Here is a 25,993-nt window from a genome sequence, read left to right on the forward strand (position 1 = left end):
CAGTCAAATTTTGGTCTAATCTGACATACCACAGGCTCTTCTCTCGGATTTCTTCCCTGTTACCTTTAAAGGTACAGTTAGCTATTTTTTGAGATTATACAATAATAAATAATATCATCATCATAAATATATATTATTAGAGTAATTTTACCATTTCACTGTCTGTAATTGTAATTTTTTTTTCCAACAAACTTGAATTCTCATAAACCTAAAATTAATCTACTAACATACATAACATTGCCAAAGATAGAGGAGGAAAAAAAAGCTTGTAGGTGTTTGTGTGCCATGGAGGCAAATTTTAATTTGTGCCAACACTTTCAGAAAGAAGATATGAGGGAGCATAGCTATGTTTTATCTTCGGAGGTCTCCTTCACCAAAGAGGTGAAAACATGAAGGAAAGAAACGACCTGACCGACATTTTAATAAAACACCATCTCATCCCATCAAGTGGATCTGTAGCTGTACTTATTTTCTGACAACTTTTTACTTTTACTCTGTAAATTTTTCTGAAAATAGTTGTACTTTTTACTCCTCACATTTTCAAAACAGGCTTATTACGTTAGGTTCAACGGTATTATTTATAGCATTCATACTTCTTTGCCCATAAGTTGTGGTGGCCTGTCATCAGCTTCTAGCTGGCGCTAAAGAAGAGGAGCGAGCGTAAGGGGAATAACATTTTTATAATGCAAAATACTAAATCGACACATATCACTTTGACTCCTGATTTATTGCAAAGTTTTGATATTATTTAAATGTTAAAAAAATAATGTTTACAAAAATATTTTTTATACACAAACAGTAGAAGAAAGTCAATGCTGTTTTATTTATATAGCCACAAATCACAACAACAGTTACATCAGAGCACTTTATATTGGAAGGTAAAGACGGGACAATATTAGAGAAAACCCTATATCAGACAAACCCCTATGAGCAAGCACTTGGCAAGAGTGGGAAGGAAAAACTTCCTTTTAACAGGAAGAAACCCTCGCAGGAGGCAGGGTGGCACATACCTCTTCATATGAAAATCCCCTATATGTAAACAGAGTCAACAAAATAGTCACAAAAACATGATGGGGGTGTCAAGACATCGCCGGTCTCTCTGATCCTTTTGTCTTAATAGAGATCACGCAGAGATGTTTCAAAGTTTCACACAATCCTTTTATTACCCATTTCCTGGCAGCAGAGGGGCAGTTGCCCCCCTGTAGATGTGCCCCTGGTCAACACATAACAGTCTCAAGTTATTACTCATTAAGAAGGTCCTGGATAATCTCCCCATCTTAAACTTAGTCTCATTTTGTAAATGTGATTCTGAGTCCTTACTGTGGGTCACATCTGAGGGCTTCTGTAGGACTGAGTCAAAGCCTTCTTGCAACTATAGGTACCACCCTGGTGGCCATTAAGAAAAAAGCAAGTTTCAGGCATTGCCTTCTTTCAATTTAACGAAAAAATAAAATCAAAAAGGAAAAAGCCACCGTCACAGCCATGTCGTAACAAAAGATTCATTTTATTAAATGGTTATGTACAAGACATTCCTGAATCAAAACAGCAAGTCCATAACGTTTCATCTTCTGTTACCTTTACATCTTCTCGTAATCTTTGTACCTCCCCCCCACCCCACCCCACAAAAAAACAACAACAAAGGACAAAAAGAAAAACAAACAAACAGGTGTGCTTCAATTTTCAAAAAGAGTTTTAACCCCCCCCCCCTTATTGCACCAGACCCTTACACACTTCAGTCCCAAGGTGGCTATGAGGGTGTCAGTCTTAAAGAAAAAAAAGGGGGAAAAATTACTATAAGCCTGCATCCCTCAAAACAAGGACCGGTTAAATACAAAACATGGTCTGGGTAAGTACAATTTAATTTGTCTCTACAGTGGCTTTACCACAAACATTACTGAAGCGATAGTCGAATTACTTACAAAAAAAATATCAAGATCGTCTATAAAAAGGATGTCCGTAAAATCCATAGTTCAAAAAAGAAAAACCTTTTTAAAAATGGTGAGATTATTTATGTGTGACTATGTAGTGATGCGTGGAAGTGGCTAACTCAGCTGAGAATTTATATCAGATTTAGAAAAGCACCGACCAGGAGCTGAGCTATGTTTCCAAAAGCATCTTAGACACGTGGTTCACTCCACGGACGAGTATGTTTCCTATTAAAGCTCTACTGCTGTCTTATATTTGGGCTGCGCTGACAGATATAAAGCTGCTCTGAAATGAGACTATATCAGGTCTGACACCTGATCAGGATTCTGAAGCTTAGCTGTCATCAGCTGTGTGAGGCCTGTGCTCTACACAGTTAATAGCAAGCTATTACAATAATAACACGACTATCACAGTGAAATAAACCTTGAAATAAAACAATCACTACAATGTGGGTCAAACAGATATTTGATGAAGACATCGATAAATTTCAAGAGATTCTATATTCACAAGAGGTGTAAAATTAACACTGTGCACAGATAATTATTAAAGTTGGATAAAAAGGCGACTGTAAACCAAAGAATTTCAATAGTAACTGGCACAGAAGTGAGCAGGCTCCTTATTATAAACACGAGATACAGTCCTAATCAAATAAACATCTTCAGTAGATCACTCCAAAAAAAATTTAATTTTGACTCAAAAAGAAATCAGGTTAAGATCTTTTTTTAAACCTGGATAAAATCCACCCAGAATAAGCATAAGATGCTTTTGGAAACTCTTGACTGTAGCAGTGTGAACGTTCCTGCAGGTCCAGCAGAGCCGAAGAGAAAAATCAGACCATTTTCCAACAGCAAAAAGGAACCTCTCTGTAGGTGTGTGAAACAGCTCTGCAGTGGTGTGTGTGTGTGTGTGTGTGGACTCAAATAATTTGGGATTTCCTCATAGTTCTGCATTTGTGCAGGTGGTGTGAATTTAGTCGTCTTGTTTCTAGGTGCTGTTAACAAAGCATGAAAAGTCTTTAAAAAAAGAAAAAAAACAAACAAAAACGATGAGCCTGAAGTACATAAAAGGCGGTGTGTGAACAACGATGAGCAAACCCCAGAAACAATAAAACATCACCCTTCCAAACAGGATAGAGCTGCTCTATGATGGCATGAATGGCTGTAGCAACAATAGAAGGCCCAGATTTCTGCATAAACTTGTTTTAAAATGTGATGTATGCAATGGGGGCTTCTACCACAGCTACATGTCCCTGAGAACAAGGTCCACATCACATGTTATTGGGACCTGCACACCATGCTAACAGAGGAGGGTTGAACCTGCTGCACTCAGACGTCTTTTCTCAGTCCATGAAGTCTCATCCAGCAACACCTGGAGTCTGAAAACCTTCAGGACCGTCAGGAGTCCAACTCTACAGGCTGTTCACTGTTAATGCCCACTCAAGGAAATATGAAATGCTCTCAGTGATGCATGTTTTTAGAGTTATGTCAAAGGTCCTCTTAATCAAAAAAAAGGAAAAAAAAGAAAGAAATCATTCCCTTTTTAAGGCAGCGTCTCACTTCAGCACGAGGTTTTCTTAACCACTTAAAATGAAATGTAGTCACAAGACTGCTTCCAGATCTGCTCCTGTGGAGACACTAATGTTCTCTGCTCGAGCAGGTGAACAAAGCTGGCGGTTTATTACTATTGGGGGTTCGTGTGTATGACTTTAGGCATTTCTTTTTGTCTAACATAACACTGTAGTCACCACAATCACCGTCCAACAAAAGCAACAAACACAAGTACTTAGAAAAGGCCCCCAGAAGATGTGTGCAGCCTCTTGGTGAGTGGTTGCTGACAGTTGCCAGAGTGAAATTGGCTGCAAACAGGCATACAGATCACTGGCAGGCTGCTGTGACTTCCCCCGAGCTAACCAGCATTTAGGCCTGCATGACTGAGGTTCAAGACAGGTGGACACAGAGCTGTATCGTGGATAAAACCAGTTAATTTTAGTATAATAAATGATCATGAAAATCAGTACTTCGCTTGTGGCCTGTAGTCTGAGGGGTCGCTTTGGAATGTTTTGTGGCCTCAGCACTGACTGGGCGAGTACGAAGTTAGTGCTACAAAGAAAAGACGAGCTGTAATAAACCTCCTTTAGTGGGGAACTACGATAATCTGGCACAGACCTCATCTCCTGAGGAGGAGTCTGCAAGTTGAGCAGTGAAGCAGATTTACATGTTTCATTGCTGAAAAATAAAAAGGCTCGTCTGAAGCTGCTCTCGGCTCTGTAGTGCTGTGTGAACACAGACTTTCACATCGATGAGATTTTGATCAGAAATGCTGAGTCAGCCATTCACACACACACACACACACACACACACACACACACACACACACACACTCCCCTCAGCTCATGATTCTGACACTTTAGCTGCCTCAAAGTTGACTGCTAGCTTCCTTTGCCGTCTCTTGGAGGCAGAGCTGGGGGTGTGGCCTGTTGCTGGCATGGTTTGCCTAGGTGGTGTATGCAGTGCCGCCCCCGTCGTCGTGGAGTCACCAGAGGAGAGGTCGCAGTTGACAGCTTGTTGGTGGATTTTAACGCTCTGTGGTTCAGTCTGACCTTGCAATTGGCCAGTTGGCTGGTTCTGGGATTTCTGTGCTTGGTTCTTAGCAACAGTTTGGGCAGCACTGTAAAACTCTCGAGTTTCCTGGTTCCTTTTATTTGCCGACACTCGTTTCTTAGTCACCTGACAAGGTGAAAGATAAACAGAAAGCCGAGTTACCAACCTGGCCTACGTCTGCACAGGAAAAGATAAATGGGAACGCTGTATTAACCTTTTTCCATTAGCACCTCCTGTGGTTGGCTCGACACAGTTTTCAGGGTTTTCTGTTAGTTGGTAGTATCTGGTACCTGGTACTACCAACTAATGCATGCCTCCAATTGGCTACTCATTGGCGTCAATGAGTCGTGAGGGCACTTCCTTCACAAATATCAAATCCGTAATTTCTGAAAGCCTGTAACGGGAGAAATGGCTACACAGAAACAACACTGTGGTCCCCGAGTCTGACTTAAAGCCACAAATCGAGCAGCAGGTACAACATCGCCTAGACGCCCACCTTTGTTGTATCATCCGTGTGGCATACAAATGGCGTTACAGGACGCTCCGCCATGTTGCTATAAGGACCCTAAGCACACTAGGTGATACTCAATTTTAATGGTAAAACAAGTCGAACCGATCCAAGTAGGTCCTTATGGAAAAAGGGCTTATGTGTTACCTGTAAGGGGATGAACTGGTTGTGTGAGCCAATGGGCAGTGTTGTTGCAGGCTGGGGGCGCGCAGCGCCAGGGAAATTCCCCGGTGGTCCGTAGAATGGCTGGTTTTGGTGGTGTTGAGGAGGCACCGTCATTCCCCAGAGAGGAGCAGGACCGTAACCCTGTGGGGGCAACAGCACACCACCTGGAAAACAAGAGCATACTCCTAAGATTAAAAAAAGATCATTTTTAAGGCTTAAAAAATTTGATATGAATGCTGCTACTATTAATTCATCCCCTGTCACAAGGGTTCACCACACTGAGGAGCTCTGTATAGGGCGACAATCAAAATCTCATATCCGATATAAGACATTTATCGTCCCGACAACGATATAGAAATCACAAAAATTTTACATTTTCTGTAAATTCTGTGAATCTCGGGCAACTCGACGTGTTTTCAGCTGGGCGTCGTGTACCTGGAGTCGAGTGTTACATAAGTTGAAACAGCCGCAGTTTTGTGAGTATTTATGACATGGCATGCTGCGAGAAAAAGCCTGTTCTAAGGTTTATTTTTGAGCATTTTTGGCCTCTCGTCCGTAAACACTCTGCATACTCTTTCACGTGTTTCAGTTTATTTTGAAAAATCTCAACAGGATCTTCAGCTTTATTGTGAAATGTTTATGTGGAAAATAAACAAGCGGACGGCACAGCCACGCGATGGTTTTACCATCGTCGTTGCTAAGGACTACGCATTAAACCAGTTGCCAGTCCCTCCGTAGTGTGGTTATATTAAATATAAGAGAAAGAGAGAACTTCTACAGTGACCATCAAAACGATGAAAAAATATTGCCGTAAACAGTTTCTTTTGCGACACCATGAAACAAATGATAGCGTAAAATGCAACGATAGACATTTTCATATCGTCCTCCGATATATATCGTTATATCGAACAGCCCTAGCTCTGCATGTTTAATTTGGCAGAATTTTACACCAGGTGACCTCGACCCACTACACTATGGAACACCTTACACTGATGTTTCTAAATTCATTGATGAAACCTTAAAGAAAGACAGACTCACCTTGTTGGTTGAAGACAGCTCCCATGTGGGGAGGTCGTATCTGACCCACTCCTGTGTACAGAGGAGGTGGGAGGGGGAAGCCTGACCCGAGTGAGTTCTACAGATACACAGAGGGTCAGTAACACATTTAATGTTTATCTCATTGGTTACAAAGTTCAGCCTCTCACACTTGTGAATCAAATATCTGCGTTTGTGTGTGTATACCAGTCTCTGAAGTGCAAAGAAAGCAGCTTTCTCCTTGGCATCGTGTTCTGACTGGCACTGTGGGCCATGAACCATCAACCCGTTGGACAGTTTCACCTGACACACCACTAGACCCTGCGTCGGTGTTAATGGAAATGATTCAGAGTGGGGCACTTGTGAAAGTGGGAAACGCAGAGCAGGAAAAAGTGTGATGTAACAGAAACAGAAAATAGAGCGCGTTACCTGTCTGTTGCGTATGAAGCTGAAGTCAGGTGGCGCCATACCTAAAGCCCCACAGATGCAGGCCAGCTCTGACACCTTACTGCCCAGCAGGGTGTTGGCAGAGGCAGCAGGTGCCGGAGAAGGCAACACAGGCGCGTCGCCGTGCGGGACGTTTATTTTTGCAGCTGGAGGGAGAAAGTAATGATCATAAGGAGGAGAACACAGAAGAAATTTGCCTGGGATTTAGAAATCACTAAGGTACCGAGTTTCTTTGATGATCGTCTCCTGTTCTGCTGCTGGCCAGCAGGGGGGGTGCTGTTTGACGTCTCTTGAGGAGATTGACTTCCTGTTCCAGTGCTGTCAATTTTAAGCATCTCCTTCAGCACCAGGGTTCCCTTCTATAGCGACAAACCACACATGATCATTCACATTAGGCTTTTTATGCTAAGTGGTTCTTCTAAAACTCAGAGGTTCCTCTTATTTTGGCTTCACCACATATTTACCATGGCAAAAGACTGTGGGGATAATGGGCCATCTGGCTGGCTGTCACCTCCTTGTGGAGGGGCAGGAGGGGGTGGGGTTTGCTGGTTACCCTTGGAGATTTTTAGATTGGCAATGAGGTCCTCAAATTGTGTTTCAGCCTGAGTAAGAAAAAGTAAAGAAACTGTAAATCATCGTCTTGTTCAGGGTACGAGATTCTGACCAGAGATAACTCTGAAAAACCAAAAACAGGCAGAAGTCAAAAGAAGGATTTGTGTTTCTGCACCTTATTGGCTGTATTGTGTGAGGGAATAAAGGAGCTGACATCTTCATTTTTCTTCAACAGTCTGATGCCAGCAGGTGGGGTCTGTGAACGATACACACATCATCAATTCTAATCCAGTCCACGCAAACACAACACAGAGCAATTCATGCAAACGCACGTCGCTGTTAACATGAACGTGTGAAAACCAATAACAAACCTCTGCTACACAAAAATAAAAACTGATGATAAACATGATAAACTTAACCAATTGTGCACAACAGAAACAGCTGTTCTGCTGATGTGTCTACTCACAGATTTGTTGGCGGGTTGGTTCTTCCCCTGCTGGGAATGTCCTTCCTAGAATCAGAAACACTTTTTTAAAACTATTGTTTTAAAAGCGTAATTCAAGAATTAGTAGTGAAATAAGGCAGCGGTCCCCAACCCCCGGGCCTCGGACCGGTACCGGTCCGTGAGTCGTTTGGTGTCGTTTGGTACCGGGCCGCGAGAGTTGAGGCTCAGGTGTGAAATGTATGGTTTTCAGGGTTTTTATCGGTTTTCAGCGTTATTTTGTTATCATTTTTATCGTTAACTTGGTTTTCCTGGGTCTTTTCACGTGTGTTATGAATAAATCTTCTTTTTTTCGGTACCGGTACTAGTTTTATTTTGTTGTATTTATCCGCGACACCTTAAAGGCCGGTCCGTGAAAATAATGTCGGGCATAAACCGGTCCGTGGCGCAAAAAAGGTTGGAGACCGCTGAAATAAGGAACATCACCAGAGCACTCTTTGTATTCTGGTTAAATTCCTATATAAAAAGTGCCTATGTCACTTCACTGTTAAATCCTGAAGCAATTACATCAGCATTCATGGAGGAATTTCTGTATCAAATCTATAAGGTTCAGTCTGGTTTGCGAAAGTATGTGGTTATTTACTTGAAACCATTACAAGTTCACTTGAACTAAAATAAGGACAATACAGTAAATATTTCTCAGCATTACTAGGTTTTTTTTTCTTAAAATTCCTGCTGGACTCCTAGGAAAGTGAGAGAGAATTTTTAGAGGAATCTAAAAAGCTGGTGTCTGTTTCACTGAAAACTTACATTGTTGTGCCAGTGAGCAGGAGGCTTGTTAGGAGGCCCTGTGTTCTGCAGAGACTGCCATACATTGCTGTACTCTTCTTTGTTCTGGATGGAGAGAACGACATATGTATAAACAAGTCATATTACACACATTGTTGAGAGACTATAACAGTTAGGCCAAATGGAGCAAAACCTGCTCTTACCCTGACCTGGTGCTTTTGGATGGGACCTTTTGAGGGAGAGCTCCTGTTGCCCTGTGAGGCAGCCTTTGCCACACCATGTTTGTTGTTATGCTACAAATAAAAAGGAGTTGGAACAGTGAAAGAGGAGAAAGAGGAGGGATTTAGGTGAAACTATGGAAATTCCAAATCATTTCCACTATTCCAAACTGGGGAATAATTTGTACATGAATCTACTGTGTGCATATTCCACCCTCCTACCTGTGTGGGGATAAAAGGTGAACGAGGAGAGTGGTTTAGGCCTGCCAGCTGCCGGTACGAGCTGAAGTTGCCGCCAGTGGCAGGCTGCGGTTTGACGATGGCGGTGAGTTTGTGGCCAGTGTGATCAACCCGGGCTCCGTGGGAAAGGTTGATCAGGGCGCAGGGTGGGAGGCGGTAACAACGAGAAGATGTGCACCTGAGGAAGCACATGAAGAGGCAAAGCAGCTGTTACGGTCTGCTGTAAAGAGGAACACCTTTACTCCAACAGTATCCTGTTATGGACATCGTGTGTATTCTGTTATAGCCTGACTGTATGATTTTGTGTTTTACCCTCTTCTTGTGCTTTATGTAACCGTTTTGTAAAAGACTGAACTCTGCAGCTGTAAAGAAACTGAACACTGAAGTTGAAGGTATGACGTAGTAATTCAGTCAAAGAAGAAAAAAACCTTGTCAATTATTGTCAAAGTAACAGTAGGTTTTAATTAAGTTTAGTTAGCTATCTAACACTGATCCATGAGCAATTAGTTTCAGGGTGACTGTGACTTTGAGGGCAGCGTATAAGACAAACGAACACTTTTATCCATTCAGAGTTGCTTTGGAGGAGGACAGACTGATGTGATCTGGCCACTGCCTGTGACATGCTCACACGTGTGTTTGTGTGCAGTGAACAAACTACCTGGGGAATCTGTCTGAACAACCATCTAGAATTTTTGCTTAACAAATCTGCTTTAAACAACTGTTGGGAACCATTAACGGATGATTACTCCTGCCATCCAGGTGAGCGTTCACGTGCAAGCTATGACTAATTTAAAAAAAAAATTTTAAAAACCTGCTACAACTAACATTAACAACAGGCAGCAAAGACCTCTCTGCTCTTCCCCTGCCCACTGCAGCTCAGTGGGTAACGGATTAAAGAATGTGATCTGGCACTAGAAGCAAAATCAAATGCCCTCCCATTTCATGTTTGTAAATTGGGAATTGTTTAGAACTGACCATTCCCAACACTAATTACATACAGCAGCACACTCATGGTTACCTGATGTTGAGACCTCCAGCAAATTCTTCATCAAACAGCACTTCATAGAGAACCTCTGCCTCGCGCTCCGCTAAAGAAACAGACACAGACATACTGTTAATCACGCTCCTGTGTGTTACCCTTGATATGTGCAGACTTTGCATACGAGGACAATGACGGATGACGGGTGTCCTCACCTCCTTTAATGCCAATGATTGTCCCTCTGAGTCCCAGCGGGACGGTGAAGCTCTCCCTGATGTTGATGACTCTGTCAAACAGACGATATTCCGCGTCTGGGTCTGGAACTACACCCTGCTGCTGCTCCAAGGGCTGCACACATATTTTTATTAATGTTATCAACTAATCTGCCACTGATCTTTTAAATTAACTGATTAGGAAAAATTGTTTTAAAAAAGAGAGAGAGAGACTGTGGCAAACATCCTTAAACACACTGCATGAAAATGCCAGGGGTTCAAAAGTAATAGGACATTTGGCTGCTGGCTGTTTCAGTGTCATTTCAAATGTTAGCTCACAAACAATCAGGGTGCATTGAGAATGCACACTCACACATAACCATAAACCATGCAGGATGAGTCTGAAATTTGACCTGCAACCCCGGTCATGATTGAGTGGAGCACAGCACACCCAGCATCATCTCTGTGACCACTGCACATTTGTAATTCATCACTGAACATCAGTTTCATCCAATCAGCCAAAGTCCACAGTTGCTTCTCTTAAGCTCACTGCAACAGGCTTTTCTTCCAAACACAAGAAATGAGGCTGTTACAGATCATGGTCACTGCTACAGTTTTCTTGTGTTGCACATGCACCTTTGGTCTGATCCGTCCTGACTTCACAGTGTTGCAGTTTGATGACAGACGCAGGACATCCCAACCCACTCCCTTGCTCTCTCTTTTGCTGCCCAGCCTTTGGGCTTAATCTCTTCTTTTGTTAATAAACAACATTTATCAGAGGTTAAACGGGTGACATGTTCCTCCTTGTGTCGCAGCCTTACAAGCCAGCCGTAGCCTGTTTCCCAATGCTTCATCATAAACACTTGTTTGTGTCATACACAGTCATACACAGTACGATATGCAGTGAAATGCTTAGACAACTGCTCGTGACCTAAAAAAAAAAAGACTATGAATAGGATAGGAAATAAATATGAAAATTAAAATGAAGGGTACATTTAGCAGCTGTACGAGTAATAAATGGTAATGAAGAAATGTAATGTCCAGTGTTGTGCAATCCACATATTTAAGTGTCTTGTGCAGTGCAAATATGCTTAAAGTGATTTATTTAAGTGACTTGTGATAAAGTGATTTGATTAGATGACCACGCAGTGTAGTTGTGCAGCAGCCACTAGTGTAAACAAATGTCCAGAATGTCCAGTGTGTGTGTAAGAACTATATGTGTGGGTCAGTACTGTGTGGTGGTGTGACTGAGAGACCGTATCGCCTGCGGGAAGAAGCTCCTCCTCAGTCTCTCTGTGTTGGTCTTCAGGGAGCGGAATCGCTTTCCTGACCTCAACAGAGAGAACGGTCTGTTGTTGGGATGGCTGAGGTCCTTCACGATCTTCCTGGCCTTGGTCCAGCACCGCCTGCTGTAGATTGAGTGCAGGTCGGGGAGCTCGGAGCGGACGGTGCGCTCAGCTGACCGCACAACCCTCTGTAGAGCTCGTCTGTCCTGCATGGTGCTGTTCCCGAACCAGGTTGAGATGTTTCCCGTCAGGATGCTCTCTATGGTGCACGAGCACCTTGGAGGGCAGTTGGAAGTCTCTCAAGCGTCTGAGGTGGTAGAGACGCTGTCGGGCCTTTTTCACCCCGGTGTTGATGTGACAGGACCATGACAGGTCCTATCCATTTCTTTTTGTTATGCGTTTTCTTTTTCCAGGGCACGATGCCTTGAATTTTCTGATGTTGGTCATCATCTTGATCCACAGCATGTTTTCCTTTCATAACCTTCTCATCTGGTTTGTACTTGTTCTGAGTCAGCTGTGTGTAAAATGTTAAGCAACTATGTTGGATTCCTCTTTGAAGCAGCTGCATAATCCTTTTTATTGCTACACAGGAATTTCCAAAAAATATTACATGTGATTGTTGTTTGATATTAAACTGCTTTAAATCATCTAAACTTTGGCTGACAGGTCTTTAGGGGGTTACCAGTCCTACGGGTTTTTTTATAACACAACCACAGCCCCTTTCTTTACAGACACGATGTACGATGCTGATACGTGCATGCCAAAGGTACTCACCCTGAAGAGGAGGTGAGGCTTGACTGTGACGCGGACTTTCTTGGTGCTCTTCTTCACCTAAGTCGGTGAGAGCGAGGCAGGAATGGAGAAGGTACAGAGGGAGAGGCGTGTGAATGGAAATGCAGTGAATACACAAAGAATTTCTGACTTCTGAAGTCTGTAGCTGTCACCTTGGTCTTCTCCACAGCTTCCTCGATCCTCTCCACGATTGCAGCATCCAGCACTTGGAGGTCACAGGATGCCCTGCTGATGGAGCTGACTGGGTGACTTTTTAACCATGAAGTGATTTCTGCCACCTTCTCTGCCCTGTTGGGTTAAAAAAAAAAAAAAAAGTCATTTAGTCATTCATTTATTTAATCTACAACCTTCAGACATTGGTGCAAGAACAAGATGACAACCCCTGGCTCTAAACTCCTCGTCATCAGCCGCGGGTGAAGCTTTATGCTGAGAACTTTTACCCTTACTATCTTGCTGTTTTGAAACCAAAGGTGATCCAGCTGACAAATGAGACACCAAGTGATAACATATCAGGCAGGATAGTGCTTTAAAGCATCCCCTTCTTTTTTTACTCTCACGGATATCAAAAGATAAAGATGAACTTCATAGTTTATTCAGTGTGAATTTAAACTAGAAATGTATTTTGAAAGAGGACAATTTCGCACAGACTTCTATAAGTGCTTCTTTATGTAGCTAGAGATGTCGCCACCTGATGGCCACAAGAATGAATACAGCTTTTAGACACCTCAGCATCAGCTACACTTTTAAGACCTGTAAGCTACGTCTATCTTTCATATACATCTATGATCCCCAAACAAGTTTTTTTCCCAGCAGGATGGAGTGAACGCAACCTTGGCAGGGGACTAAATAAGGCCAGGGCCCACATGGCTGCAGCGTCCGTTTTACCCATTCTGGTCTTCTCCAGGCCAAATGTCATCTTCATAGAAAACATCATCGTGACTGTTTCTGGCCACTGTATTGAATACCTCTGAAAATCTACAAAAAAACACAACCGCACCATCATTTGTAAAAGCTTCATTCAATTCATAGGATAACCGAACATTAATACATAAGTTAAAGAACAGCGGTTAAAGAACGACTCATTTGTTTTACCTGTCCAGGTATTCAGCCAGCAGTTCCTCCACAGCAGCAGAGTAGAGCCACTCTTTTTCAGTTCTCTTGGTGTATCCGGGAACTTCCTCGTTCTTCTTGTTGAACTTCAGGTTCAGGCCAACGTTAGCTCTTTGCTCCCCACAGGGACTGGACACAGTGAAGAAGACTGAAAGCTTAGACAAGGACTGTACCTGAATACGTGACGTGATGCCAACAACAGCTCAACTCACTGCAGATATCCTTTTGGCATTTCTACATAAACACTCACTTCTTCTTAGAGCCTCTACCAATGAAGATGCTTCCAGAGAAGCGGGAGACGAGGTAACCGGTGATGCCGAGACGAGAGGCCAGAACGTATCCAGGACTGTATTTCACGCTGTATTTCTACACGACACACAAAAACGTATAAGGTGAGGGGAGAAAACTCGCAAAACTAAACGTACATATCCACAGAATGACTCCACAAGCTCGTCTTACGTGTTGGTTCTGGATTAAGGGCTCCAGCTGTGGCTCGTGTGGCACACTGAAGACCACTCGAATCCGCCCATCTTTGATGACATCTTGGGAATCTTGCACCTGAAAATTTATATTAATATGAATATGGAGATATGGAGCATTAATTGGATAGAGTTTTTAAAAAATGGCTGGATTTCTATACTTAATTAAGAGACGGTGTGTTTCAGGTCAATTTACAGAGTAACATGAAAGTAAAGTAATGAGTAGTGTAAGAAATTACTTTCTCCTGGGAGAAATTAAGTAACATAATGCATTACCTGTAAGAAAAGGGTTCTGTGTAATGTGTATAATGAGTAATGGCCCCAACACTGATCTCAGCAAAGAGGGGAAATACCTCCAACATGCACAAACATTTGACCCACAGGTCATGAATGCAATGCCTTTGATATGCTGCTTAGTGATGCTGGTGACTCTCTAAGCTCAGTCAATGAGAATCGATATGAGAACCAATAAAGAATCGAATTGATAATGGAATCACTAAACTCTTATCAATGTTATGTTCATATTTTTTTGCATTACATCATTAAGCTTAAAACAGAAGGTGTCTTTCACAGATCTGTTCTGAACTATATGAATAAGCCTCTTTTTTTGTCTTTTTCCCCTCAGAGTATCGAAAAAATGATTGTGGAAATCAAACTTATCTGACAGTTGCCGATGATATTAATGCACAGGTGACAGCTCGGGGTACAGGGTTTTGTTTCTTCACTTATATTGAATGTGACAGTGTGAAAACACGGACATTATACTCGGATTCTTGGTTTAAATTAATAAAAAGAATTTTGAAAACTAGCAGGGGTAGTAACTTGGGTAACGAGGGAGTAATCCACAGACTAAGAGAGCAAACAGTGGATAACATACCTCTCCCATGGCACCGTAGTACGGGTTTCCCACCATGAAGACGGTTGTTGTTGGAGGAAAGAGCTCATCTAAGCTCTTGAAGCAGGCCAGAGATGAGCAGAAGGCTTTGATATCCTGAGACCATGAAGATAAGGAAGAAGAGTCTTTAAGATTATCTGTCCATCAATATCGTCACAATAATATCTATAAACACTTAAAAAAAAAAAGGTGATAAAATCAAAACCATGTGCAGTAAACCTAAATTTGCCTAAAACTACTCTGACAATAAACAGAAAGAAACTGAAAGCATGTGTTAGGTTTATTTCAGGGTTTAGTTTCATTAATATGGCTGCACTCCTCAGCCTAAGCAGGTTTTCTGCTATAAGAGTCTTTCACCGATTATTCTCAGTTTTCTTCGTGCATTCTCTCTATCATGTTTGTGTGCAGGTACCTTAACAACCGCCTGGTAGGCAAAGGGGAGGACCTGTTTGGCCCACTGTTTCTCCAGTTCCACCACACCATTGGCTTTGGGAACGTATTTTCTTCCAGTCAGCAATTGGCCATATAAAACCACCTCTGTCTCATTTATCACGATGCCTTTCCTCTTCAAATAACTACAAGAAAGAAAAGCATAAATAACTAAAGAAGTCAAAGAATATGATGGTTCTGGCAAAGAACAGAAGTAAAGGTTTGTTTCAATAATATGAAAGAGTAGAAATGACTGAAGATGCATACAAACTCAAACACTTGCATTATTTTGCTGAGTTTCTTACTATTCAGTGATTCCTTGGACATCCTTAATCCATTCCTTCTGCTCCTTGTCAGACAGACAGGTGACTTTGGCGGGAGGAGGAGTGCTCGGCCTGTCATACACTCTTTGGACACCCGGTGGTTCCTCAAGATAAAATCTTCAGAACAAGTTGCAAAATTTCACTTGTAAAGTCACTAAAGTCTCAATATAATATTTTCAGATTTTTCTACACATCAACCAGAAAAGTCAGCAGTCATAGCAAAGCCAGCTCTTACTTAGTTTCTCCGTCTGACACTGCAATGATGCGAGCTTCCTCTAGATGAGGCCAGTTGACAAACACAGACTTTCCCAGAACTTGTGCAGCAACATCATCACATGTCTGAAGATAATGACAAGAAAGAAAGAGAGAGGCAGAGACACAGAGGATAAGGCAACTGCCAATGCTTCCTAGAATAACATTATTTATACAGACCAAGAGGTGACTGGGTGTAAAAAATATTTTATGCAGTTCTTTTAATTGTATCGACAGTGATTCAAAGACTTCCAAGGGACAATTGATCAGTTCTAAATAATAAAATGTTGAAGCTTTATTAAACTAGATCTAAAAACATAAACAAAAGCTCACCGTTTCCCCTTCCTGGTTGGGGAGAATATCCAGCAACATGTTCTCCCCTCTGCTACTCTGCTGGAACACGACCACCCCGCCTTTCTTCTTGTAAAACTGAAACGACAGTGAAGGAGCCAGAGCATGAGAGTTTGAGAAAGGGAGATGATCTTATAAAGACTGCTGAATTTACTAAACTTGCTATACTTCTTTTTTCTTCTTCTTAAATTGGCAGAATTAATTTCAGATTCATACGTTGGTTGTGAGTTAAGACGTATTTAACCAGGTTTGCTCCAACTTTGAACAGTTTACTAGTAGTTCAGTTATGCACATGCCCACCTTATGTTTGATGTGTTGTAAGGTGGGAAAGCCACAGAAGTACAGAGCTGAGCGGTCAACGGGCTTGCTGACGTGATCTAATGAAACTTGCCAAGCATCCATGGGGATGTGCGCTGTCCTGTGATGATCAACCACAAAAGGCAATCAGCCACAGACAAATATGACTGTTGAATTTCACCTCAATAAGACCAAACGCATGAGCTTTTTTCAGAAATAATGAGGATCATTAAATGCATCTACCTGACGTGGCAGTGGACGATGTCGGGGAACAGTTGAGGCAGGGGGGAGGCGTAGGCGAAGTCCATTTCCCTGTCGTACGAGTAGACTGCACACTCTGTGTGGCAGTTCCTGGCCTTCTCTTCTTTTGTCAGCTTCCTGTTGCAGGCCTCCATGGCTGCTAATAAGCACCTCTGTTCGATACACACACAACATAAAGTTACACACAGTTACAAGTTGTCAAATTTGATTTCGACAACAGACCTGTGGTATTTCTTCATTTCGAATTGTGTGTTTACCTCATCTATGAATGGAATGAGCACCACAGCCTCCCATTCCTGCTGCTTGCCATTCAGGTCAGTTTTAAAGTCAAGAGGGTAGTACTCAATAATAGCTGAACTTTCACTAGTCATCAGATGCTGAAACATAACAAAATACTGTATTACGATCCCCTGTATACTTCCTGTCCTAATGTTAAAACGATTTCTATATTAAATTATATTTTTTTATTTCTTAGAGTACATCTTGTGCATTTTATATGCGTGAACTTGGATTTGCATTTGTTACCCTGTAACACTCGGGCAGCAGTTCCATGCTGGCAGCAGGCAGGACTGCCAACAGCTGCTGGAAGGGCATGAAGGGCTGTCCATGCTCAAAGGTCAGCTTTAACCCAGATACATTCCTGATGTCAGACAGGTAGGGAGCGTAGTGGTAGGGGTAGTACCTGCAGAGATAACACATAATACTCAACGACTGGTTTAAAAATGGAGCGCCTTAAATATAGAGGTTTAAAGAAGGAAATCATTTACTTATTGTTCTTCTCCCCCAAAGCAAATCAATCAATCCACTTTTTCTGTGAAATAACTTTTATTAGACAGTAAAGGTTCTGAAACCCTGCAGCCCTCATTAAAGCCTGCTGTGTAGAAATATGTCAAAATTTGAGCCTCTCTTTCAATGCTCCCACATTTCTGTGAGACTGTTAATGAGCTGAATTCTCCAATAACAGAGAGAGAAAGATCAGGGAGTAAATTACACAGAAGAAAGAAGCACTCACCAGCTCCAGGACTGAACTCCATGGTAATAGTAGTGGAGAATCCACTGGATACCTTCCACATAACACTTGGCTTGGTTGGCTAGAAACTCACTGCAAATGGAAGAGTGAAAACATAGTTACAAAGCGCAAGCTGCTGTGATGAAGGGCACTGTTAACATTTAACATTTAGCCAAGTCACTTCCCTACCAATGGGATCATTTAAAAAAGGAAACTAGTAAAAGGGCATCACACTGCTGGGAAACAGCAACACGCACACACAAGCATGTCTATTCTAACTGCTGATAAGGGAGAAAAACAGATTTTGTCAGTCTTAATAGTTTTACCCTTTAAAAGGTATGACGAGGTAAAGGCTGCTGTACAACATCTTAAAGTGCACCTATTGTGATGTAGATTTTTCGGTCATAGATGAGCATTGTTCCAATGGTGGACGCCTGAACCCTGTGAGCCAAAAGCTCCAAGTCCAAGAACAACGTTTACCCTTTAATATTTGGTGGACCTGTTTCCAACAGTTATGATCACTAGATTATTTGTGGTTAAACTAAATGATCTGCTGCAGCTTTGTGATTCTGTGTGTTCATCTTTAAGTCAAGAGCACAGCGTTTCACTATACTCGGATGTTGAATTACATTCATTACATAAGTGATGTGACTAACACACACTGTGTTTATGAATACATTCCATTTCACCCGGCCTGTTGCCACTTGGTCTTGCTGCACCTAGAGCAAAACACAATAGCAGGTGCACTTAGAGACACCAATACAACCTTGTGCCAAGCCCTACTCCTTTGCATGATAAAACAGAGCCTGTTATCTTTGTTCCCAACCTGCTGAGCGTCACATGACTAATTCAAAATACCTTTTAGTGCATGAAATACAAGAATTTTAAAAGACTGACATGAAAATTTCAGTCTCAAAGTTTTGTTTTTGTGCTGGTGAACACTTTTCCAAAAAAAAAAAAAAAAAAGTGGTGAGTGATGACCAATCATTTATCTGCGTTATTGAACACTGGTCATTCTAACTTCACTCTGTCTCAGCCAGTCACTGAACAAAGACACAACAAACAAAGAGGTGAAGTGAAACTAAGAGTTAAAACAATGAAAAGTGTCAAACTTCTTCCAACTCAAACGTGTCCCAAACATTTTTAGGTTTCTTCTTCCCATAATTTGCTTTGTGTATGCGTTTGTATAAGTTCACTCACTCAGACACCACGTCCACGCCGATCTTGCTCATGTAGTATGTGCGTTTGTACTGTCTGAACTCTGTTTCAAAGATATCATCCTCCTCCTCTTCATCATCTGCTGCCGCTGCTGCTTTTTCCTCTCCGGTGACTTTCACTGATGTAGTCAGGGAAGCCAGACAGAGAGCAGAATCCTACAGATATTTTTTTTTTTAAAAAGTCAATCACTGGAAAGAAACAGACATGAAAACAATGCTGAAAGACACAATGCGTATTTTCAGTGCTGCATCCCTACCTCATTCTTTCTGGCGTCTTTGCTGGCAGCTTCCTTCTCAGCTGCCAGTCCAGCAGCTTCATTCAGATATTTGTTACCAACTTTGCTTTCAAACCACTTCAAATCCACAAAGACCTCATTAAAATGTTCCCGGTCAAACTGGCAAGACATGGGGGGGGGAAAAAAGTACATTTTGGCAAAATACATTTGTTTCATAGCAAACGACATCAATCAGTATACAGGATTTGATCTTAAAATGAATGACCCTTAAATAGAAACTAGTGTCTCACCTCAGCAAGCTTCTCCAGGTATTTCTCAAAGTTTCTGAGGTTTAAGTGACCGTTCTCATTCAGATAACCTAAAACAAACACAGGGACATTATTTTATATATGTGATTGACAATAAACAAGTGGGACATGAATGTTTTTCTATATTGTACTGGTTGACAATTTTAAACTATCTGTGCCAGCTGGACAAGCACAGCACATGGAACAAACACAAAAACCAACATATTTTGTGTATGAGAGGCTTTCAAATTCTGAATAAATGCTCAAAAAATACATCCCTGCTGCATCAGTTCTTTTTCTGGGGGGGGGACTTTGTCACATGATAAAGTTGGAGCCGCCAGAACCAGGCTCAGGGTAATTCTGCCAGCTTCACGTTTAAAAGGTTTCTTCCTGTTCAAAGGGAGTTTTTCCTTCCCACTTGGTCACAGGGGGTCAGCTGATTGTTGGGCTTTTCTCTGTATAATTGTTGGGTCTTTAGCTTACAGTATAAAGTGCACCTTGAGTCAACTGTGGTGCAATAGGCAAGGCAAGGCAAGTTTATTTATATAGCACAATTCAACAGCAAGGTGATTCAAAGTGCTTTACAGAGACATTAAAAAACAAAAACAAATAAAAACCACGGGAGTTTGTTCCAGATATATGGAGCATAAAAGCTGAATGCAGCTTCTCCGTGTCTGGTTCTGACTCTGGGAACTGATAAAAAGCCGGATCCAGATGACCCGAGGGATCTGGAAGGTTCATACTGGGTCGGCAGGTCACTGATGTATTTTGGTCCTAAACCATTCAGAGCTTTATAGACCAGCATCAGGACTTTAAAGTCTATCCTCTGACGGACAGGCAGCCAGTGTAAAGACCTCAGAGCTGGACTGATGTGGTCCACTTTTTTGGTCTTAGTGAGGACTCGAGCAGCAGAGTTCTGAATGAGCTGTAGTTGTCTGACTGATTTTTTAGGTAGACCTGTAAAGATGCTTTACAGTAATCAAGCCTGCTAAAGATGAATGCATGGACTAGTTTTTCCAGGTCCTGTTGAGACATCAGATCTTTTATCCTTGAAATATTCTTGAGGTGATAGTAAGCTGACTTTGTTATTGTCCTAATGTGTTTTTCTAAGTTTAGGTCTGCATCCATCACTACACCCGAATTTCTTGCCTGGTTTGTGGTTTTTAGGTGTGTAGATTGAAGTTCTCTGGTGACCTGTAATCGTAGGGCACCAAAGACTATTACTTCAGTTTTGTTTTTGTTTAGCTGGAGAAAATTGTGGCACAACGTTCAATTAAATTATAGAGATACAATTTAATTGAACTCAATAGAATATACATGAATACAGCATGGTGGCTTTCTTTTTTTATATATATATTTTTTATTTTGTTTTGTTCGCATTTCTGCTGTATTTCATCTTTTTCGCTGAGTGTGTGTTCAAAAATAAATAAATATTTTTCATGCTTTTGAAATCCAAATTTGTTTAGACTACAGTTCATTACAGGGGACAAAGCGAAGTCCTAAAAAGTAAACCACTAAAAGGCTAAGGATACAGTGTATGCATCTGTCTCACCAATAGATGATTTCGTCAAATGTTGCAACACAACAAGCATGAAGAAACCTCACTGCACATGTTGCAATCCACTATAATTATTATGGAATCAAATAAGCCTAAGCTAAACACTTTAAAACATTTAAAACTGAATTGAAATGTTTGGTTTCAACAGAAATGACATTGAAAACCAAACTGAAAGAAGAAACTAAAACTAAAAACTAAGGAAAAACACAAAATACGAGTCTGGTCTTACCCCCCAGGCTTGGTAGTACACTCATGTACGTCTTGTACAGCAATGGTAGAGCGTCATGATTGATGTGGAGGTTGGGGAGGTGAGGGATGAAATCGTTTCCTACCAGGAAACCCATTAGAATCCAGTCATCTATTACTCGCTCCAGGTCATAATCGGAACCCATCTTATTCTGAAAAAAGAGGCACAAACATTTAAACGTCATACAATACAATTTAAAAAGCATATATTATTAAAAAATTATCATAATATGAAATCTCGCCTGGCATTTAAAAACTGCCCACTTTAGGCACGCTTGTCTCACCTTGAGCTCAGAGAACTCGTAGTCTATATACTCTCTCATCAGAGACAAGTGAAGCAAGTGAAAAGTGGTCTCCTCGGGAGCTGTTATCCTGAAAGAGAACAAAAGAGCAGGGTTCACAAAACAATGCAGCAAAACAAAGAAAGACAAAATAGACTGAAGAGAAGAAGAGAAGAACCTTTTCTGGGATTTCTTCCCTCCAAAGCGGACTTCCTCCCTGAGCAGAGCGAAATTTGGCTCGTGGCTGGTCAAACCCAACATAATCTACAACACAGAGTGAAGGACAGACTGAACCTTCAGGCACTGATTTGAGCAAAATGTTCATCAATGACCTGTTTAAACGTACCAGGTCAGCATCCAGGCCGTACAGGCAGTGCCGCGTGTTGGGGTCATGATTGGGCTTGGTGTTCTCCGACCGAATAAACTCCATGATTTTATGCTCCCCCTCCCCTGGTGTCTGTAAAGATAAGAAACACAAACTTAATACATTCATTACTGACTCAGAAACAGTACAAAAGTACATACAACAGTTACACATACACCACTCACACCCACCTCGTGACCGGACAAGTACACTTTGACATTCTGCCATAGCTTGTCATTGGAGAGCTTGTTGTGGACGAAATACTTGAGCTGTTCCTGAAGTCGCGCCATGAACTCAGTGCCTGGAAGAAGGATTTGAGATTAAAAGAACTGCTAACATTTTCAGAGACCTGTTCTCTGTATATCTCTTAAGGATCCAAGAAGAACTGAGCAACCCAAGTGTTTTTAGCTGCTCAGTTCTGCTTTCCCAAGGGGTCGCTACACCAGACAGATCTGCATATTTAATTTGACAGAGTTTGAAACAGGACCCTTACAGTTAATCCAGGCTCAAGACTAACAGAAGAGGTACATAGGCTGGGTTTTGTCCTCCTTGTGTTGAAATGGGAAATCTGTCTTATATAACGCCTGATTTAAACTTCTGCAGGGAATCTTCATAGAGCCTACAAAGTAGGCTACGTAACTTGCCAGAGTAGTTGTCGGTATGCCGTTCCACACATTTATACCTGTCCTGGTTCGTCATGCGTTAAACACAGTGTGGTAGTATCCTGGTGTTTTAAACGCAGTGCCAATCGATAGAAACAAATAAGATTCTGGATTCTGTTTTCTCCCTCCTGGGTCTCCACTCTTTGCTTCAGGCACTTTTCTCTTTTTATCCTGGGATAAATATATTTGTCCCTCAAGGTTTTCCACTTCTTTGCACATTCCCTCACATCCACTCCTTGGGAAAATATTACATCTCTGCAATGACCTATTCGCTAATGATTCTAGGTAAATACCAACAATGCGCTTTGGCTAAAATGTCAATCCACATGTTGAAAAACGAGTCACTGGATGTTTACATCTGACATGCAAACATGTTTTTAATAAAAATATCACATACAGTATACATATAAAAAACACAGTGACACAAAAATAAATTCAGGTGCTAAACTGTATCAGGTGGTTCTGATCTGTGTCTGTGTGATGAGCATCTTTGCATGAAGCTTTAGATCTTCCTTACCAGGAGTGATACAGTTGGAGTCGAAGCGAGCCTCTGTGGGAAGCACCTCTCCTTTATCCAAAGCTTTTTTTATCTTTTCCTCTGCTTCTTTGGCGGACCTAGACACACAGACACCCACACACAAGCGCACACCCACAAGTAGATATAAAAGAGAGAAGGTCAAATTCAAAGTCTCAGGCTGTGTCTCTGCCTGCAGTCTGTGTTTTCCCCCCCTGTCTGTAACACTGAAGCACAAAATGTTGTATTTTAGCTCAAGCCTGTTTGCTGCTCATTCTTCCTTATAAGGAAACTCACATAGGACTCAGGTTTACAGCTGCAGCCTCAGAAACATCACATGATTATACCAAACATCTCTAAATATATCTGAGAACAGACATGACACTTTAATCAGATAACTAAGAGAGAACGTGGCATTATTTATAGTTTGGATTCAACATCAGGGTACAGGCATGCTAATAAAATTCCATCTCTTTATTTGGTCAGTTCAAGAAAAGCTACTCCCAATATCCTAAATTTAGTGATTCTCAACAAGTATTATGATAGGATTAGCATTTATTCATTTAGATTTATTCATCCATCACAACCTGAATCTACGTCCTCTCTGCTGGTTCATCTTCGCCCTTGGCGCCACACCATCCACCGCCATGAAGAAAACCTTGCGAGGCTTGATGATCCTGAAGAGCACCTCCAGGTAATGGAAGATGTCTGCAAAAATCTTTTCCTCAGAAATGCGAAAGTGGACATCCTCATCGTTTGGGTGAGAACACTGGTGGATGATGCCGTTCATGTCCAGATAGAAGTTGTCAAACTCTGGAATCTGAGGACAGAAAGAAACGAATGCAAAGACAAACTGATCACATACCTAGTACATTCAGGAACATGACTTATCTGTAAACGCTCACAATGACGAGATCTTTCAGGTGTGGCAGATGTTTTTAGGAGGCTGATGAGTTAAAGGAGGGTATATTTGACAGTCAAAAAAACATGATAGTAAGCTCCTTTCACCTGACACATTAAAAACAGTCTCATGAGTATGCCATCCACCTTTCATAACATCAGACCTTTATGTTTTGTTCCGTTTTATTTACACCGGTACCGACATGAAACATAATTCCCATATTTACTGTTACCAATTTTCTGCTAAAGGTGGTTATTTACTGCTTTAATACAAATGCAAAGCTGTCTGAGGTAAGGAGGGTGACACTGAACAATGTGCGCTGATGAAACTACTGCTGGGGGAGTGAAATAGCGGCTTCCTTTCTGCTCAGAGTGTAGAAAGTGGTTCAAGTCCCCCCGCAGTTACTCAAGTAGCCTAAACTCTCACGTTATTCGAGCTGTGGCCCACAGGCTGAGCTCATACTTCTGACATTTCAAACAAGTTCATTGTAAAGCGCAGTTACTGTTAACCAGCTGGTAACAATAACTACCCGAGCCCCTATAGATCTCTTGTTATCATAAAAATCAGTTAGTTAGCCAACTGTAAGAGCTTATTGTTGTTTAGAATGTTCCTGACCAACAAAGGCCAAAATTACCCAGTGGTAACTCATTAACATTTTACTTGTTTAGTGCGAATAAGCACACAACGGAGACCAAAATAGCACATTAGTGATGGAATTTGGTTAATAACGTCATGCCTATCCTGTGTTTAACAAAAGGATGAAGTGAAGAATGTGTGCTAAAAGCAGAGTTGTCCATTCGCCAGAAAACATTGGTAAGCTACGTGGAATTTTAGTTCCGCGGCCCGCTATAGCTCTCTGATAGCGAACAGCTAGCTACGCTAGCACTGTGGCTACCAATGACAGCGGTCTGTGAAGCTAACCAGTCACCGCTGTTTTCCTACCTGATGTTCCTTGACAACTTCACTGAGACAAGGGTAGCGTTCCGAAATCCAGCGGTAAAATTTTGGCACTCCCATCTTCACCACAAACCTCTTCAGCCTCTAGGTCAAAACAGTAAACAGCAAAAACTGGATGGAGGTGTTCGCCTATGTGAGGAACTACAATGTAGCTGGGGTTTAACCTGGTAACATGAGAACTTGCTTTAGACTCAGGTTTTGTTTCCAACGGCTGCTAAGTAGCTGGTTGTCCGTTGTCCGCCGGAAAAATCGTTCCGCCGCTTTTCGAGAAAACATTTGTTCCGTTTTTTGTAATTTTTTTTTTGTGTTTGTTTACTTGCTTTCTTTTTGACATCTCATAGGTACATAGTACAACGTAATGCATATTTCTACGTAGAAAATATTTAAAATAAATAAGCCAAAACATTTTTACAAAATGTTGTATTAAACTTAAATTTGTTGTTTGCTAGAAAATAACTTTGTAATAAATGTTATATAATATTTATTACAAAGGTAAGTGAGTAAATGGTTGGTTTTTGTTTTTTAAGGAGGTTGAGTTACCCCAAAACATCAAGTTTTTGAAAACAGCCTACTTAACATCTGAATCCAGAAATATCAGGAATCTTATACAATTTCCAAGATAACTAAGGGTGTCTATATTAAATATGAACTCCCAAGGCTGGGAAGTAGGAACAGTGTGTGCTATGTCATTCTGAATCTAATAGGAACTGAAAAATCAGATCAACTGATATGAAAGAAAGAACACACTGTTACAGGGCCCGTCTAGCTTGCAAGGCCCACTGCAAAGCCTGAAATGAAGAACTAGTTTCCCCTCAGCAAGACAGTTCCACATTTCCACCTAATGTACAACTTTGCCTTTTCTATGATGCTGAATATAACTTTTATAAGTTTTGCAGAGGTAGATTAGACCTACTTGAAATTTGTTTACTCAAAACCTCAAATCTGAATGTATGCTGCCCAAACTGAGCAGTCAGTTTATGAGTTTTAACAGATAAAAACGCAGGCCAGCACAGTATACACTATACGAAACCATGAAATCTGAACAGACAGTCCCACTGATGGCTGTAGCTCAGGAGGTAGAGAGGGTCAACTATTAATTGGAAGGCCGGTGGTTCAATCTCTGGCTGCATCCTTGGGCAAAACACTAACCCCAAGGTGCATGTAAATTTGACA

General features: G+C 41.5%; 1 protein-coding gene across 2 annotated transcripts; it reads right to left on the reverse strand.

The window, feature by feature from the left end:
- Positions 1-1,485: 1,485 nt before the first annotated feature.
- On the reverse strand, positions 1,486-25,074 carry xrn1 (5'-3' exoribonuclease 1). 2 transcript variants are annotated; one of them, XM_084912663.1, is made up of 41 exons: positions 24,806-25,074; positions 23,550-23,782; positions 22,966-23,063; positions 21,978-22,087; positions 21,769-21,879; positions 21,601-21,686; positions 21,426-21,513; positions 21,125-21,293; positions 19,341-19,408; positions 19,072-19,209; positions 18,798-18,970; positions 17,601-17,690; positions 17,114-17,270; positions 16,846-16,965; positions 16,571-16,740; positions 16,331-16,448; positions 16,013-16,108; positions 15,663-15,766; positions 15,410-15,544; positions 15,088-15,250; positions 14,658-14,771; positions 13,761-13,859; positions 13,552-13,667; positions 13,284-13,430; positions 13,077-13,166; positions 12,344-12,479; positions 12,174-12,230; positions 10,117-10,249; positions 9,941-10,010; positions 8,905-9,100; positions 8,674-8,757; positions 8,486-8,569; positions 7,700-7,744; positions 7,409-7,489; positions 7,146-7,283; positions 6,905-7,040; positions 6,664-6,827; positions 6,442-6,555; positions 6,238-6,334; positions 5,182-5,363; positions 1,486-4,652 (listed from the first exon to the last, which is right to left on the reverse strand). In XM_084912663.1, exons 1-41 carry the CDS (start codon positions 24,878-24,880, stop codon positions 4,317-4,319), a joined length of 5,121 nt encoding a protein of 1,706 aa, XP_084768789.1. In that variant the 5' UTR covers positions 24,881-25,074; the 3' UTR covers positions 1,486-4,316. The 2 variants fall into 2 exon arrangements, with proteins under 2 accessions (XP_084768789.1, XP_084768788.1); XM_084912662.1 differs by having other exon boundaries at positions 8,668-8,757.
- Between the last annotated feature and the right edge of the window lie 919 nt (positions 25,075-25,993).

Source organism: Perissodus microlepis, chromosome 18 (assembly GCF_051167445.1).
Source record: "Perissodus microlepis isolate ML-2025 ecotype Zambia chromosome 18, ASM5116744v1, whole genome shotgun sequence".
NCBI lineage: Eukaryota > Metazoa > Chordata > Actinopteri > Cichliformes > Cichlidae > Perissodus > Perissodus microlepis.